At 39.4% G+C, this 14,352-nt stretch overlaps 1 protein-coding gene across 6 annotated transcripts in view; it reads left to right on the top strand.

Moving 5' to 3' along the window:
- The first annotated feature begins 5,285 nt into the window (after positions 1–5,285).
- FCHO2 (FCH and mu domain containing endocytic adaptor 2) overlaps positions 5,286–14,352 on the top strand; it is an 86,313-nt gene continuing 77,246 nt past the window's right edge. For all 6 annotated transcript variants that reach the window (XM_063180067.1, XM_063180071.1, XM_063180066.1 and 3 more), the window contains exons 1-2: positions 5,286–5,384; positions 14,124–14,215. In XM_063180067.1, coding sequence (XP_063036137.1) covers positions 5,358–5,384; positions 14,124–14,215 — 119 coding nt within the window. In that variant the 5' untranslated portion in view covers positions 5,286–5,357. The remainder of the gene's footprint in view (positions 5,385–14,123; positions 14,216–14,352) is intronic.

The raw sequence follows: 14,352 nt of genomic DNA, 5'->3' as shown, positions 1-14,352 counted from the left end.
AATTCCAGGGATGTAGGAAACTGTGTCATTAAAAGTTGCTGCAAATCTTCAACAGAACATGTATATTATTCCTTACTTTGAAATAATTTTGATGAAATATTGCACCAGGTTTAAAGAAATTCAGTTGATCTCTTACTGTAATAACATGTCTATGACTCTGTTGACAATTACTTTTGTTCGTCTAATACTTAGAAATAACATTAGAAACGCCCATCCTACCAAAAGGTGTGATGTGTGTTCTCTCCCAGCAGCATTCTCTCATCAGACTACATTTTCAGTTTATGCATGTATTTCAGAAAAGGACTTAGCCTGTATTAAGATTATGTGGGAGAATTCCCTTTGAATAAATTATTTCAAGTTAGCTGTATTTGCTGATAACTTTATAATCTCTTTTTCCAGATTTTTTTTCCTAAGTTTTACCAGCGCTAACATTTTGCCTATGGGATTTTGTTACACTTTCTGTACGAAAAGGCTGCAGTAAATATCTGGTAATGAAGGTGATGTGTAGGTCATAAGCAAGTGAATTATTAACTGAAACAACTCTTTAAAAGGACTTTGCTAACAATTCACTCTGTCTTCACTTCATCTTTTGTTCTCCACCACAGTGGTAAACAACTCTGGCTTTTTATATCCCCTTGTGCTGCTTGCAGTCTTCCAAATACAACTATAGACTTTTGAGAAGTTCTTTTAGCAGAGGCAATAAAGAAAGAAAATGTGTTTTCCAGGGTGTATTCTCAATGTAGTGTATGAAATAGGTATATGATCTATAAAATACCTCCATCTGCTTCTTCAGATCCTCTTTAAAGTAGTGTTAGAGTATACATTTTATTTGAATCTGTTTCTTAACTTTTCTAATTTATAAGGGTCTTTAAATGTCAACTAGCTCAGTGGCTACTCATTATGGCAATAAGTTACATAATAATCAGTTTTATTTTTGGCAATTGTTTGGATTTTTTTTTTAAGTCTTAAAATTAGTACATGCAATTCATGTATTAAGAATTTTACTGGTAATTGAATACGGTTATTTTACCTAGAGTTTATAATTTATTTTCAGATGGCTTAGACATAAAACAAATTAACTTAGTTGCTATAAATAAAACCAAAATACAATCTTTATTTCTGTTGAAAGTAAGTTAATATTAACACTTATAAAACTAGAAGCTGGAAATATGGGAGAATAGGTATGTGGAGATGCAGGTAACAAGCTGCACGATCAGGGATACTCTTTCTGGAAGAGGAACTGAGCTAAACGCCTCCTTTAACATGTATTCAATCTATATTAATGCCGAACGCTGTACTTTTTAAAAAATCCTAGCATTATTTTCTGCCATGGGTAACCCGGAATGTTACTGTATTCTAGATCTATCTGTGCCCAAATTTTGTTACTGTCTCTTTAAGACTCTGCAGCCGGAAATGGAATTGGGGAGGTGTGAGCATTTTTTAAATCGGTTTTTGCAGGCAGCTCAGCCTCTTTGACTGCCTGATTTTTGCCTTGCTGGGTTTTTCATTTTGCTGAGGCAGAGCTCTCTCTCTGGCTGCTTTTTTGGCCCTTGGCTTCTTGCTGTATAGCTGAGGCTGTGTGGACAGAGGCTTTTCAGGTTTGGGTTCTCTTTGGGATTTAGTTTTTTCTCATCTCAGAGAAGCTGCAGTTAGTGGTCTTGGTCTGCCTCGGGGCAAATTCTACCAGCAGCACGTAGCTGAGGAGAGAAGACCACAAGCCACCCTAGCCCAGCTGTCATTTCTTGCCTGCCCTACCATCTCCTGCAAGAGAAAAGTGAAGTCCTTACATGAGTTCTAGTCCCGTGATCCGAGAATGCCAGTAGGAGCTCCAGCTATCAGGGAGATACGCAGAGCAGTGAGCAGAGGGAGGACTGGCACTCTTTCCCTTTGTCCATGAGACGTGCTCGGCTGGGGGGGAGCCACCTTGGTGGGGAGGTACTCTGTGAGATGTAGCAATATTGTATCTAGCAATTGTTTACTGTTATTCCTTGCCTGTTGCTGTTCTGATTGTTAGTAAATTATAATTTTTTCGCTTACTTCTAGTTGTATTCGTTCCTCGTAGGTGGAAAAGAGTTGGTTAAGCCTATAAGGGGAAGCAACTCATTCCAGAGTGTTTCTTCTAAAATTCTGTAAAACCAAGACATAAAATATAACTAGTAAACTAGTCTAGCTAAGATGTGTCTTTAGTTCTTCGTACCCTTCCAGGGAGGTTTGTTGTGATGGTTCTTTAACCTTACGCTCATGTAGATGATGAGAAGAACTGCTTTTTTAAACTATTAAAAAATCAGCAATCCAGAAAACTATTTTGATCTTCCATGAGCCCTGTTGAAAATATGCAAGGAATTCTTGTTTTATTATACAGGACTCACTGTGTATTTATGGCTTTCAAAATAATGTCCCTTTCTCTCTGCCTCCATTACAGAAGGAGAACAAAAGAATGACTGTACTGGGACAAAAAGTCTTACCTAACCTAGTGTCCAGTCCTTGGCAGCCAATACCTAGGGAAGAGATAAGATTAGAGAACTGTAAATGACACTATTGCAAAGACACTATTTTCAAAGACTTCACTAACTGCAGATCAGAGACTTCCAGAAAAAAGGACATTGTCTCCACATTTAGTAGTCCATTATGGATTTCTCTGTGTAGAAAAATCTCGAAATGTAGTCTCAATCCTGATCATGGTACAGATCAAAGTGTTTTTCTGTATAACTGTACCTATGTTGGAGTGTGCCTTTACATTAAGATTGTGCATTTCACTCAAATTTATGTGGAAAGCGGTTGAAAACCTGAGGATGGGTTTGATATTTCTGTCATGGATTCAGATTGCTGAAGAACTGCAACAGTTGCTTCATATCTACTATAGCAGCACATAAGGGAGAACTATATAGCTTTGAAAATATGGAAGACAGGAACTTTTTTGTGAAACGTAGAAGTGAACCTGAGACTGCTTCTGTCATAGCTTAGTATCTGCCCCTGTGAAAGGTGTATGTCTATCTGCTATGGAATGAAAAGCTTCAGCTCTACTCATGTGGCATTTATCTGGTCTGTCCTGGTGTACATCCTTAAGATTGCAATACACACTGCAGAATGTACTGTAATCATGGCCCTGGTTTTTCTGTGGATTTTTTTTTTTTTAACAGATCATAATGCAGACTGCTTACTTATATTAAGTAAAAAGAGAACTAAAGAAGTGTTCTTCAAATGTAGTCCTATGGTGTCACAAGACAGAGCAATGCAGTGTCCCCAGGCAGGTGCAAAAGAGAACTCATTTATTGCAAAACCCGGGTATTTTTAAGCAGTTAGCCTTTTATCAGTTACATACTTTTAAAATACAACAAACATCATCCAACCAAACCACCATACACAACAATGTGAACGCACAATGGTTATACAACTTGTTTTTCTATCTCTTTATTCAGTTGAGTTGCTCCCAGTGGTCTTTTCTACTTAGCCAAAGTAACAGGAGTGAGCCATGATTTCATAAGGCTTCCTTCTGTAAAGTTTTACCTATCTGCATCACTACAGCATGTTATTAATGTTTAAAATGAAAGTACACATGCTCCTCTTATCAAAAGAATGAGATCCAGATCTAAGAGTCTTGGGACTTTTAAAGAAATTTGTCCTGTGAAAGATACAGGAGTTTTCTCTTTATTGACAACTTACCAACTTGGCATACACTGGAACTTTGGGAGAACATTGCTAGAAACAAAGGAACTTCTAAACTCACCATGGAGCTACAAAATGGATGGAATAAAGGTACAGCCATTTACCAATAATTGTAATACCATTTCAGAATGATACTGCTCATCCTCCATGAAAATATCTGTAGTAAAGCTAGATTAAATTCTGCAGCTTTGTAAACTTCTGAACAACATTTTTCCTAACCATTTTCTTTCATGGAAGTCTTTAATCAGCATAAGTTTTATACAAGTTGGTGAATTCATCAGGTTCTGAGGGATAACTTGGAAGTTCTGCTCTATGCCTTACCCAATAACACACAGAACAAAGTGCAAAACCCGTTAGTGTCAATGTGAAAGAAGGCAAGGTTTTTCACACCAGAACTAACAGAGTTTCCATAAGGGAGGGGAGCTCCTTGAACACTCATCTGACAATATCACCATCTTACCTTTTCTGGTTTGGATAAAACTTTGTGCTGACAAAACCACAGGTCAGGTTGGGATAGAGCACTTACCACATGTTTGCATTGGGAAATGAGCTGCAGCCCCTCACATTGCTGCTTAGACCTGGCCCTCTAGTTTTAGTTGATAATGAAAACATAACTGCTGTCTTGGGCAAGGAATTACCCTATTAAGGTAGAACAGGAACTCTGGAGAGTTCGACAAAGAGTTCAGTGGTGCTGACACTGCAACAGAGATTATCCATCTATCTATCTAATCTAATCTATCTATCTATCTATCTGTCTGTCTATCCATATATATGTATATACACACACGGAAAACGAGCCAGGTACAGATTGGCCACAGGTGGCACTTGAGTGGCCCTGTGTTCTGGACCAATAATTGGCATCACCCCTGCTGGCTAATACTCCGTATTGAGTCAAGGAATGGCCTACAGATTGAACCATCACTGAAGAAGGTGAAGACCTGAATTAATCAGTTTCTCCAGACACTTTGGCTTTAGGTAAGACACATCTTTGTTAGGAGTATGCCACTGGAACTGTAAAATCCTGTGGGACAATGCTGTTAGGAGGGCAGACTATGGTTTATCAGCAAAATTCCCTGCGGGACTAGTCATCATCAAGGACCTTGCTTTCAAGGACCTTACTCTACTTGGCTGGAATAAGACTTGGTTGTGAAGCCACTTCACAGAATCACAGAATATTCTGAGTTGTAAGGGACAGAAGGATCGTCGAGTCCAACTCTTAGGCCTGTAAAGGACATCCTCAAGAATCGCATTGCGTCCTCGTGACACGCGTTGTTCAAACGCTTCTTTGGTCAGGCTTGGTGCTGTGAGGGATTCCCTGGGGAGCCTCTACCAGTGCCCGGACCCGCAGGGTGAGGACCCTTCTAGCAGCAGGCCTCTCGTCGCCGCGGTGCGCGGTGCCGCTCCGCGCGGCCGTTCCCGCCCCTCACGGGGCGAGCCCGAGCTTGCCGCGCGCGCCTCCCGCCGCCCCTGCTAGAGGGCGCCCTCCGCCCCCAGCGCTGCCGGGCCTGCGCAGCAGCGGCGTCGGCCGAGCGCAGGCGCGGGGCCGGGCGGGGCGAGAGCGGCGGCGGTGGCGGCGGCTGCTCCGTCACGGGAAGGGCGGAACGCGGCGGCGGCGCCCGTTTCCTCCGTCGCGTCTCGGCGGCTGCGGCGGACGCGGCTGGGCTCGCCGGTGGCCGGGCGGCGGAGGAAGGATGGCGTACTTCGTGGAGAGCTTCTGGGTAGGGCAGCGCCGCGGGGTCGGTGACGCCGCGCCGCGGGCGGAACGGGCAGGGCGCGGCGCAGGGCAGCCGCAGTCCCCGCTGCGAGAGCAGCCTCGGCTCTTACGCCACCCCCGGGACTGAGCCGGGGCCTTGCGGCCGGGGTTTCGTGCCCGCTGCGCCCGCCTCGGCGGGGCTGGGCCGCGGTGAGCGGAGTACCTGCAACCTGCGGCATGGCAAGGGGACCTCCGGCCCTGCCCGCGCCGCCGTGCTCGGGCTCCGCTGCGGAGAGACGGCGGGAAGAGGGATGGGATGGTATGGGACAGGATAGGATGGGGTGGGTATTGCCATGAGGCGCTGGGCCGAGGGATCCGCGGACGCCAGTCTGTGCGCAGGGGTCCGACGCTCGCAGTCAGCACGGTGCCGGGGCTGATTTGGGCTGCCGTGAGTCGTGGTGCTGTGCGAGGAACAGCACGGGCAGAGGGAAAACCGCGCCTCGCGCTCCGCGCTTTTGTACCGGTAGCTCGTCTCTATGTGCCCGTGAGGAGGTACAGACGAGCAGCGGCCGGCTTAGGGAAACAACAGGCTTTCCAGCCTCCTTTGGACGTGCGATCTTATAAGTCATCTCTGCGCAGTTATCTGCTTTTTGAAGTGGGTAAATAAATATGGATAAAAAAATTAAATGGATTGAGTTTCGTGTGACATGCAACTAGTTTTCATTGTGACCTTTGCTGGTTTGAAACATTAAAATAAGTGTTCCCATAGTCACCAGACTGTTTACAAAGTTGCTTCTTATTTAATTTTTTTTGTGCCTCTCTACCAAGATGTAGCAGAAACGTAAAAATTGTTTTTGTTTGAGCCTGAAGTGAAAATATCTTTAGATGCATGCGTTTCTAGTTGTAAGCAACAGTTATGCTTAAAGTTCAGGAAAAAACTAATTTCACAATTACACTGTTCCGGAATATAGGGCATAGCTCAAGTTTATGTTTTATTTGCAGTCTTATGTTTAGTTTTGACTCCTTTGCTTTCAACATACTATTAAAATTTAATGACCAGAGATACTAGATTTGCTCTCTTGGCATACAAATCTGCTTAATTTGAAGTCTCAGTGTGGGAGATCAGTATTAAACTAACGTGGAAGAATTTTATCTTTCATTAAAATAAGATTAAAATTAATATAAAAAGATGCATTTTGGTTAGAAAAGCTTCTATCTTCTCCTAACATTAAAGCAAAACAGAAGTTGTTTATTCAGCTATCACAACTGAAATTGAGTTTAAGCTTCATTATACTTCATTATGTACTGTATTAAGCTTCATTATGTACTGTAGTATGTTCATTTAACTGTCTGATCAGTTGCTTTGTTTTGTTAGTAAGTTAAATTGGTGAAGGCAGTGGTCCATTCCCGTATGTTCTGTTTCCACGTTTGTGTCTTCACAAACGCTTCCAGCAAGTATGAGGTGGAAGATATCTACCTCAGGTTCTCATTTCTCTCTTTCTGCTTTAAAGAGTCTCTACCTATAGCTTTGTCAGCAAAACCCCTAGTGTGGTTTGCCAATGAGTGCCAAGACATGGGTGATTTCTTCTGTTAGTACAGGTTTTTCACATATGTCAGAAATTACACAAGGTAGGACAAGAAGTTTGTTTGTGTTTGTCTTGCCGTGATTATAAAGACATTAGACAGGGTCTTAACTTGCAAAATTTAACCAAGAAATTTTTGTGATACCATACACAGAGTTTTATTTTGTATAGAAGTAAAATTAAAAGGCGTAGGGAATGTTCTGTGTTTCCTGCTGTGGATGAATATTTTCCAAGATTAACTGTGATGATGGATTTGTAAAATCTGAAAGTATTGAATTTTTGTATATCCTCAGAACTAGGCATAAATTATAGGTTTATGCATTTTTAATCATTAGTCGTCTTCATTTGCACTAACATTTCAGAATAGGTTATTGTTCAGAATTGCTACTGCTTTGGAAGACTTGGGAAGCAATCCATGTAGGCTCTCAATTGTGGTGGTAAAGTTAAGATGGGAATTAGAAGATACATGAAAATGCACTGAATGCATAATGGCTAAAAATAATGAATAGAAACTTGTAAGGAGAAAGGAAGGTGATAGTATGTAAAACTTCATGAGGATTGTCTTGTCATTTCTTCCTTACCCTTCTAGGTAACTCCAGACAAAATATTTTTGGAAATATGGAATAGGATTGATATGCTTTTTAAAGCACTGATTTAAAAATGTATCCAAAACATAATTAATATTCAATTATTTTACATAGATGCTGTCATAAATTTGAAATTGTGCATTGGAAACGAAAGTCTGGATCTTAAGCTGTATGATGCTCTCCCTTGATTTCGTAATTTGCTGTAATAGGAAAAGAGATCAGAAACTGAAGGGACTTTATTGAAAAGGGGAGTGACATCTGTATGAGTGTATCAATTTCTTACACATATTTAAGCTGCTGTCTTCCTAAATGTGCTCATGTAAGCAAAACAAATCTTACCTTCTTTGTTGTAAGTCTTGAAAATTATCCTGAGGCTTTCCTCTTGCACTGCTTTTGAAAGTGTTTAAATAATTGCACACTTTGGTTTTGTTGTTCTGAGAGGATGTAAGAAAATTGGATGAGCCTGCTGTGTCTTCAATGTTCTGTAAGAGGTCAATGAGAGATAAATAAGACTGTTTTCAGGATGTGGAAACCTGGAGTGCAGACTCCTCTACTGTCACTTTAAAAATTTACTATTGCCTCAAAAATGTAAGGGTCTGCTAATGCATTCTAGAGCTATTTTCCAAGCCAGGAGGATATTTTTGAGTATCAAAAGTTATGAACAAGTAGTACAGGCTGTAAGTGGCTTGGATTCTTATGACTTGAGTTTTATGCATTCAAGTCACGTGTCCAAGTATTCCGAACTCCTAATTAGTATTGTCATAAAACACCGCATGCTTACTGCTGTGTATGTGCTACATCACAACAATGTCGTAATTTAAAGGCAACACTATCACAAACCATTTCTGTTAAACATAGCTACATTTTGTCCCTTCGAGTACACTGTTACTGGTATAGGAGTATAGAAAGTGTTGTTTATCATTGATTTACAGTTTTCTTAACAGTGCAGGTGATTCTTATGACAGTTTAAAGACAAGTCAAGAAAAATAAGCACCTTCCAAACCTGTCAGTGATTGTTTATGAATTGTTTAAAATTAACCAAATTAATTAAACTATTGGAAGTTCTGTGAATAGCTGAAGCTGGTTTCTGTGTAACTCTGTACTTGATAACTTTGGAAGTTCTGGCATATAAAAACGTATGTATAAATTTGCTTTGACAATTTTTAAAATTTCTTTAATTGATCGCTTTACTGGTAGCTATTGAGAATGGCTGTGTTGAAGATTTGGGTTTGTTTTTCCCAAATACTTTTTGTGGAGCATAAAGGTTGGCAGTATCCCGGTTTAATAATTATAGCTTTGTGAAGAAGCTTGCTCTATTAAGGGTAAGAATGCATTGTCTTACAAACTTGTGAGTATATGAGTGGCACAAAGACTTGCCATGTTGACATCTGGAGATACATTCATATGTCTTTGCAGCACTACTCTTCTGCTGGGCATACAGCTGGATGCTCTTTTTCAGGAGAGCTGTTGTGCAATATTTACTTAGTATCCTCTCTGTATGTGTGCATGTAGCGAGAGTTGGCTGCCTTCCATCTGTTAGTTAAAAAATATTTAAATATTTTTAGTTACCTATATGTGGTGGGAAATCTCTGTCCTTTCTCATATGCATAGAGCTTCTCTGGAGTTGATCTTTATTTGATAGGTTGAAACAGGAAGGTGGAAATTGAAGTTGACAGTCTTCTCAAAACTTTCAGAACAGAAGAAGATGCATTGCCTGTGTAAGCAGATAATGACTGCTTTTCTTTCACATTTCAGTGCTCTCAGTTTTCTACAGTTCTTTCAGACACTCACAAATTGAAACTTACAGATATGTAACTTTCAAAAATGTAAGACCATAATATTAATCACATGGGTATTTTTAGGTATTCAGGGCCCATTAAATTAAATAATTTTCTAGGTAGAAAGCTTGGAAGATATGTTGTTTATTTGAAACTGCAGCAAGGATTAACACTTTAAAGAACAGGACAACAGTGTTTGTCAGAGCATCTAAAATAAGTTTGCCTAGTCCTGAATTTAGTATCTGACCAGTCAGAGAAAGCTTAATGTAACCAGTTATTTGGACTGGGTAAATTGAAAATGGTGTAACAGAGTACAACTTCTTTACACTAAGAGATATTACTATTGAATGGTTTTAATCCAAAGGAGACAGAGCTTGCACTGAAACAATTTGATTTGAAATACAGAAAATAAATGCTGCTTCAGATTGCCTAGAAATTTCTGGGTATTTTACTGAATGTGCATTTTAAATTCAGAATTATTTTTATTGCAACAAACAAACTTATTCTTAAAAACGTGAAGTATTTTAAGTAGTTCAGTCACGCAGAGTTCCTGTAATGTGTTTCCTGTTATGCAGAAGTCAACGAAATACTGATTTCTGACTACACATTTGCTGACAGGGCTACTTTCATTTCCATGAGGAAATCTTTGCAACTAGTTCTTGATGAAGGGAAATGGAAGGACTGATTGCTCTTGCTTTCCGTGACTTAAATTTGTTTTGAGTATGAAGTTGGTCACTAATGCTTCGTTGTAGGCTTATTTAAGTGTTTACTCGTATTTAAAGTCTTGCTTTCTCTAGTGACTTGCTCTCAGGGGACATCTATGCTGTAGATATGGAAGTGGTTTCTTACACTAGTATAGAATAGGAAGTCTCACAACAAGCACCATCTTCTGAAGAGAGTTTTGTTAGCTCTGAGTAAGAAGGAGAAAACTGCTAATGAATTTCAGAGTAATCAAATGGTGCCTATATGGAGAGAGGACCCATTACATTTTCCACTCTTATACACAGTTTTACATTTGTTTTTTTATTGATTAATGACAGGTTCACCCTCAACAGATCATGATTTACCTAAAAAATTACATTCGGAATGGTCTTTTAAACTGATCTGGAAGTCGGTTACCCAGAGCTTGATGTTATACATGACGACAGAAGGTTGTCTTTCTCCACTATGCAACTTGTGGAAGAAGAATCTGCATCTGACTTAACTGTCTGTTATACTAGTGAATGGTATTTGCTTATTAATGGGAGTGGAAGGTTTCATCAGTTCCCTCTGCTATGTGCTGCATTAGTTTATTTTTAAGTAGGCCAGTAATGGTCTTCCAGTGATCACAACTATTACTGCTGCTACTAGAAAGGAGCAAGTAATAACACCCACTGAAGAAAAAGTGTCTAAGACACAAAATTTCCATGTACAGAATTCTATACAGTATGTATGGGAAGGAGAAATGTTGAGAAAATACAGCCAAAACACACACAGTGTTGCTGGTGTATGTGCATGTAGGAGGATAAATACTTAGCTTTTCGAAATTAAGCAAGTTCTCCTTTCCCCACCACATACATCTGTCTCATTATGCTAAATACAGAGCCTTAACTGATTGCCGCTCTTTATGAATATAACTATCAAATGGAGAAGTTGTGGAAGGGCTGTATGGCTTTCTGCATTGACCCAGTGTACTTAATTTGGTTTGGCTACATACATGTCTCCAAACACGAGCAGAATCGTCATCAGGTTAGTCTTTGGAACTGTTGGTCATGTGAAGAGTTTTGAAGACTGGATGTTTGTGCTTTTAGATAGAGCCTGATACAGGTAATATACCTTGTACTTCACATTATATTTACAAGTGAAGACATGTCTTTTAGGTGTGCCAGACTTAAATCGAATAGGCCCTCAAATCTGTGAGCCTGCTTTTGACTTACTGCTTTGTTTAAACTTTAATGTCTTTTGCACATAGGTTCTTAACCTCCGATAACCGTTGATAGTGTATAAGAGATGAGGCTTTCAGGGGACTCAGTTGAGAAAAGTATCTGTTCTGTTTCTCTGTTGTGCTTTCTACTGTTCATTGTGAAGTCAGGAAAAATAATAGTACTTATTAGAAAACGTAATTTAAGTGGAAAAATTATTTCCTTTGCAGTAACCTTCAGTTACAGTTAGAGAACAAGATAATGATGGCAGTTGGTTGTTCAGGCTCATTTCATTATCTAAAGATTTGTGTGGTTACATTTCTGACGGTTTATCAGGAAGGCTGCAGCCAGAGGCTGGGTCATGGCTGTGCTATCCTTCCCGCATTTCTAAATTGGCAGGAAATTTAAGGAACTCCAGTGTAGAAAAGGCCCATTTAAAAGCTTCTATTATGAAAAGTTTATAAGCGGCCTATATTCAGCACATTTTGGTAACATGTTGGTTTAGCTGGAAAAAACACCTTAAAGCAAAGAACATTTCACAAAGGAGAATTTTACTAGTTTTTCAGGAAGAAATGCCTAACGTTTATCTGTAAATGTTTATCTATAAATTAGGGTACAGTAACAACTTTGGAGAAGTTAAATAAGAATTATATTCTGTATTCTAATTGAAAATACCAGTGTAGTCTTAATTATAATGCAGTGGCATTCCAGGTTTATATTAAGTAACTACCTAAAGTTAATAAGTTAGTGCACCAGTATTCAGAGTTATTGGGCTTTAAACTACAAAGAAAAATGTTTAAATAGGGGTGAAAGGGGAAAGAAACTATTTAGACTGGTATTTGAGTAGGACAGCATTTGAATAAAGTTGAATTTTCTACTAATTGGTGTTCTTATCTTTCTTTTACTTTTCAAGTTTGTAAAAACCTTGCTCTGTGGAGAGTCCTTTTAGAGTTTGCTATATTTTCATGTGTTCTGTTTAGTTTTGTTTGTACTTTTTATAGACTGTAATTGCACTTGTACCAAACTAATCTGAATTTTGGTGCAGCTTTTCAGGTTACAGTTTACTGCAGCCATGGAAACTATGTTTTTTTTAAGGTGTTTTTTTTCCTTTGGTTTTGCTTTTCCCAATGCTTGAAAGAAGTAAAGCAAATAATCCTGACCAGTAATCTGTATCAAATTGCCTTCAGTTCTCTCTTATTTGTAAATTTATGTGTCTCCCTAGGGTGTCCTTTAAGGCAACTTGAAACTTAGTGGAAGTGGTCTTAATACCATGGCTACTGTGAAGTTTTTCCATCCACCATGACTACTTCTCCTTACTAAGATGGCAGATCCCTGAATGCCTTCTCCTCCTAGCCCCCCCCTCCTCTGCTGAGCAATACAGCTTGTTTGTTTCCTTGCAGTGATCTGGATCAGTGGTTCTTGGTTTTATTTGCCAGCTTTATTTTTCAGCTGCATAATTTCCCTGATAAGGTTTGCACTATGGCTGCATAAACAAATTTTTGCAGAACTGAACAGGCAGAAATGTGTGGAAGAGTATAAGACCAAATTCTCAGGCTTTTCTCACTGACATTATAGACCTGCCTTTGTTAAAAATTCAGGATTTTAAGAATGATGTGGGACTATTTGAATGCATCCAAAAGGAGACTACAAGGTTGGTGAGAGTGCTGGAAGACATGTCCTGTGAGGAGCCACTAAGGACCTTGGGCTTTTCTAGTTTGGAGAAAAGGGGACTGAGGTGTGATTGAGGTATAATTGCTCTCTATAGCTTTCTGAGCATGGGAAATTGGCAGCGTGATGCCCATCTCCTCTCCCTGGGAGGTAAGGATAGGACATGTAGAAATGGTTGAAAACTGTATGGAGGAAGATTCAGATTGGACACTAGGAGGAATTTCTTCATTCTGGGAGGATGGTCAAACACTGGAATGGGGTAACTAGATATGGTGATCAGTGGCCTGAGCCTGTCAGTATTTAAGGGAAATTTGGACAATGCCATCAAGACCATGATTAAACTTCTGGTCATTCCTGAAATGCTCAATCAGTTGGGCTAAATGATTGCTGTAGAGCCTTTCCAGCTGAAATAGTCTATTCCATTCTATGCTATACATCCTGCTCTTTCCCTTCCACTCTGAACATGCATGCAGTTTTCCTGAGGGCCCACTTTGCACCTTATAGCGAAGCATCATTATGGATCTGAAGCTTTTGTGAGAGAGAAGGGGAACAGATTGGTCTGACAGGAAAACTTTAATGGTAGCGGTGCTACGATGCTGTGCCTTGCCTTTCTTTCATTTCTGTTGTTGCTTTTTGCTGTAGGGAGGAAGTTCATCATAGTGCCAGAGGTCATAAGATGGCTGAATTTATTAGTCAGTGCTTAGAGCAGTGTCTTACTTTTAATAGTGAGGTGTGCCTCACTCACTGGAAAATATCTTAAAACTTAAGACTAGATAGAGAAGCTACGAGTGAGAAGGAAAATATTCAATTATTTTTTAACCAGTGTTACGAAAAGCAGGAGAAGAGAAATGAAGTGTGAAGGATTGGGGAAGTAGGATATCAAGTAATCCTAACTGAATTGTAGTTCATGTAAAATAGTGAAAGTGATAAGAGGATAAATGGAGAGTATGGTATTTAGGATGTGTTTAATTTGATGGGAAGTGAAACAATACAAGACCCCTAGAAATCTACAACAGAAATGTCTTTGATTATAACCTAGAAATATATAGATAGAATGGTAGTAGTAGCAGCTGAGGTGATCTTAGTTTAGTTTACATATATGGGATTCATGGAAAATAACAGCAATTGCTAAAAAGCTGAAGCATAAGAAACAACTTCTGATGAAGTGATTAAAATGAAAAGCAGTTATGAAAATGCATAGGTTCAGCATGTTGTGTTTCAGAGTTTTATTTTCTGTTTATCTTTAGGGAGAAAGGAACAATGGCTTTGATGTCCTCTATCACAATATGAAACATGGACATTTGTCAACAAAGGACTTAGCAGATTTTATTAGAGAAAGGTAAGTATTCATCCTATATTTTAAATATAGTAATTGTAGGTTTTATTGTTTGTCATTGTGTTTAACAGTAGTGTGCAAAATATGTAAACAAAATTCAATTATCAAAACTCAGTTATTTTAATATACCTCTCACATTC

Source organism: Melospiza melodia, chromosome Z (genome assembly GCF_035770615.1).
Source record: "Melospiza melodia melodia isolate bMelMel2 chromosome Z, bMelMel2.pri, whole genome shotgun sequence".
In the NCBI taxonomy this organism is placed as follows: domain Eukaryota; kingdom Metazoa; phylum Chordata; class Aves; order Passeriformes; family Passerellidae; genus Melospiza; species Melospiza melodia.
The sequence above is the reverse complement of the archived record's forward strand: the minus strand, read 5'-3'. Positions and strand labels throughout refer to the sequence as shown.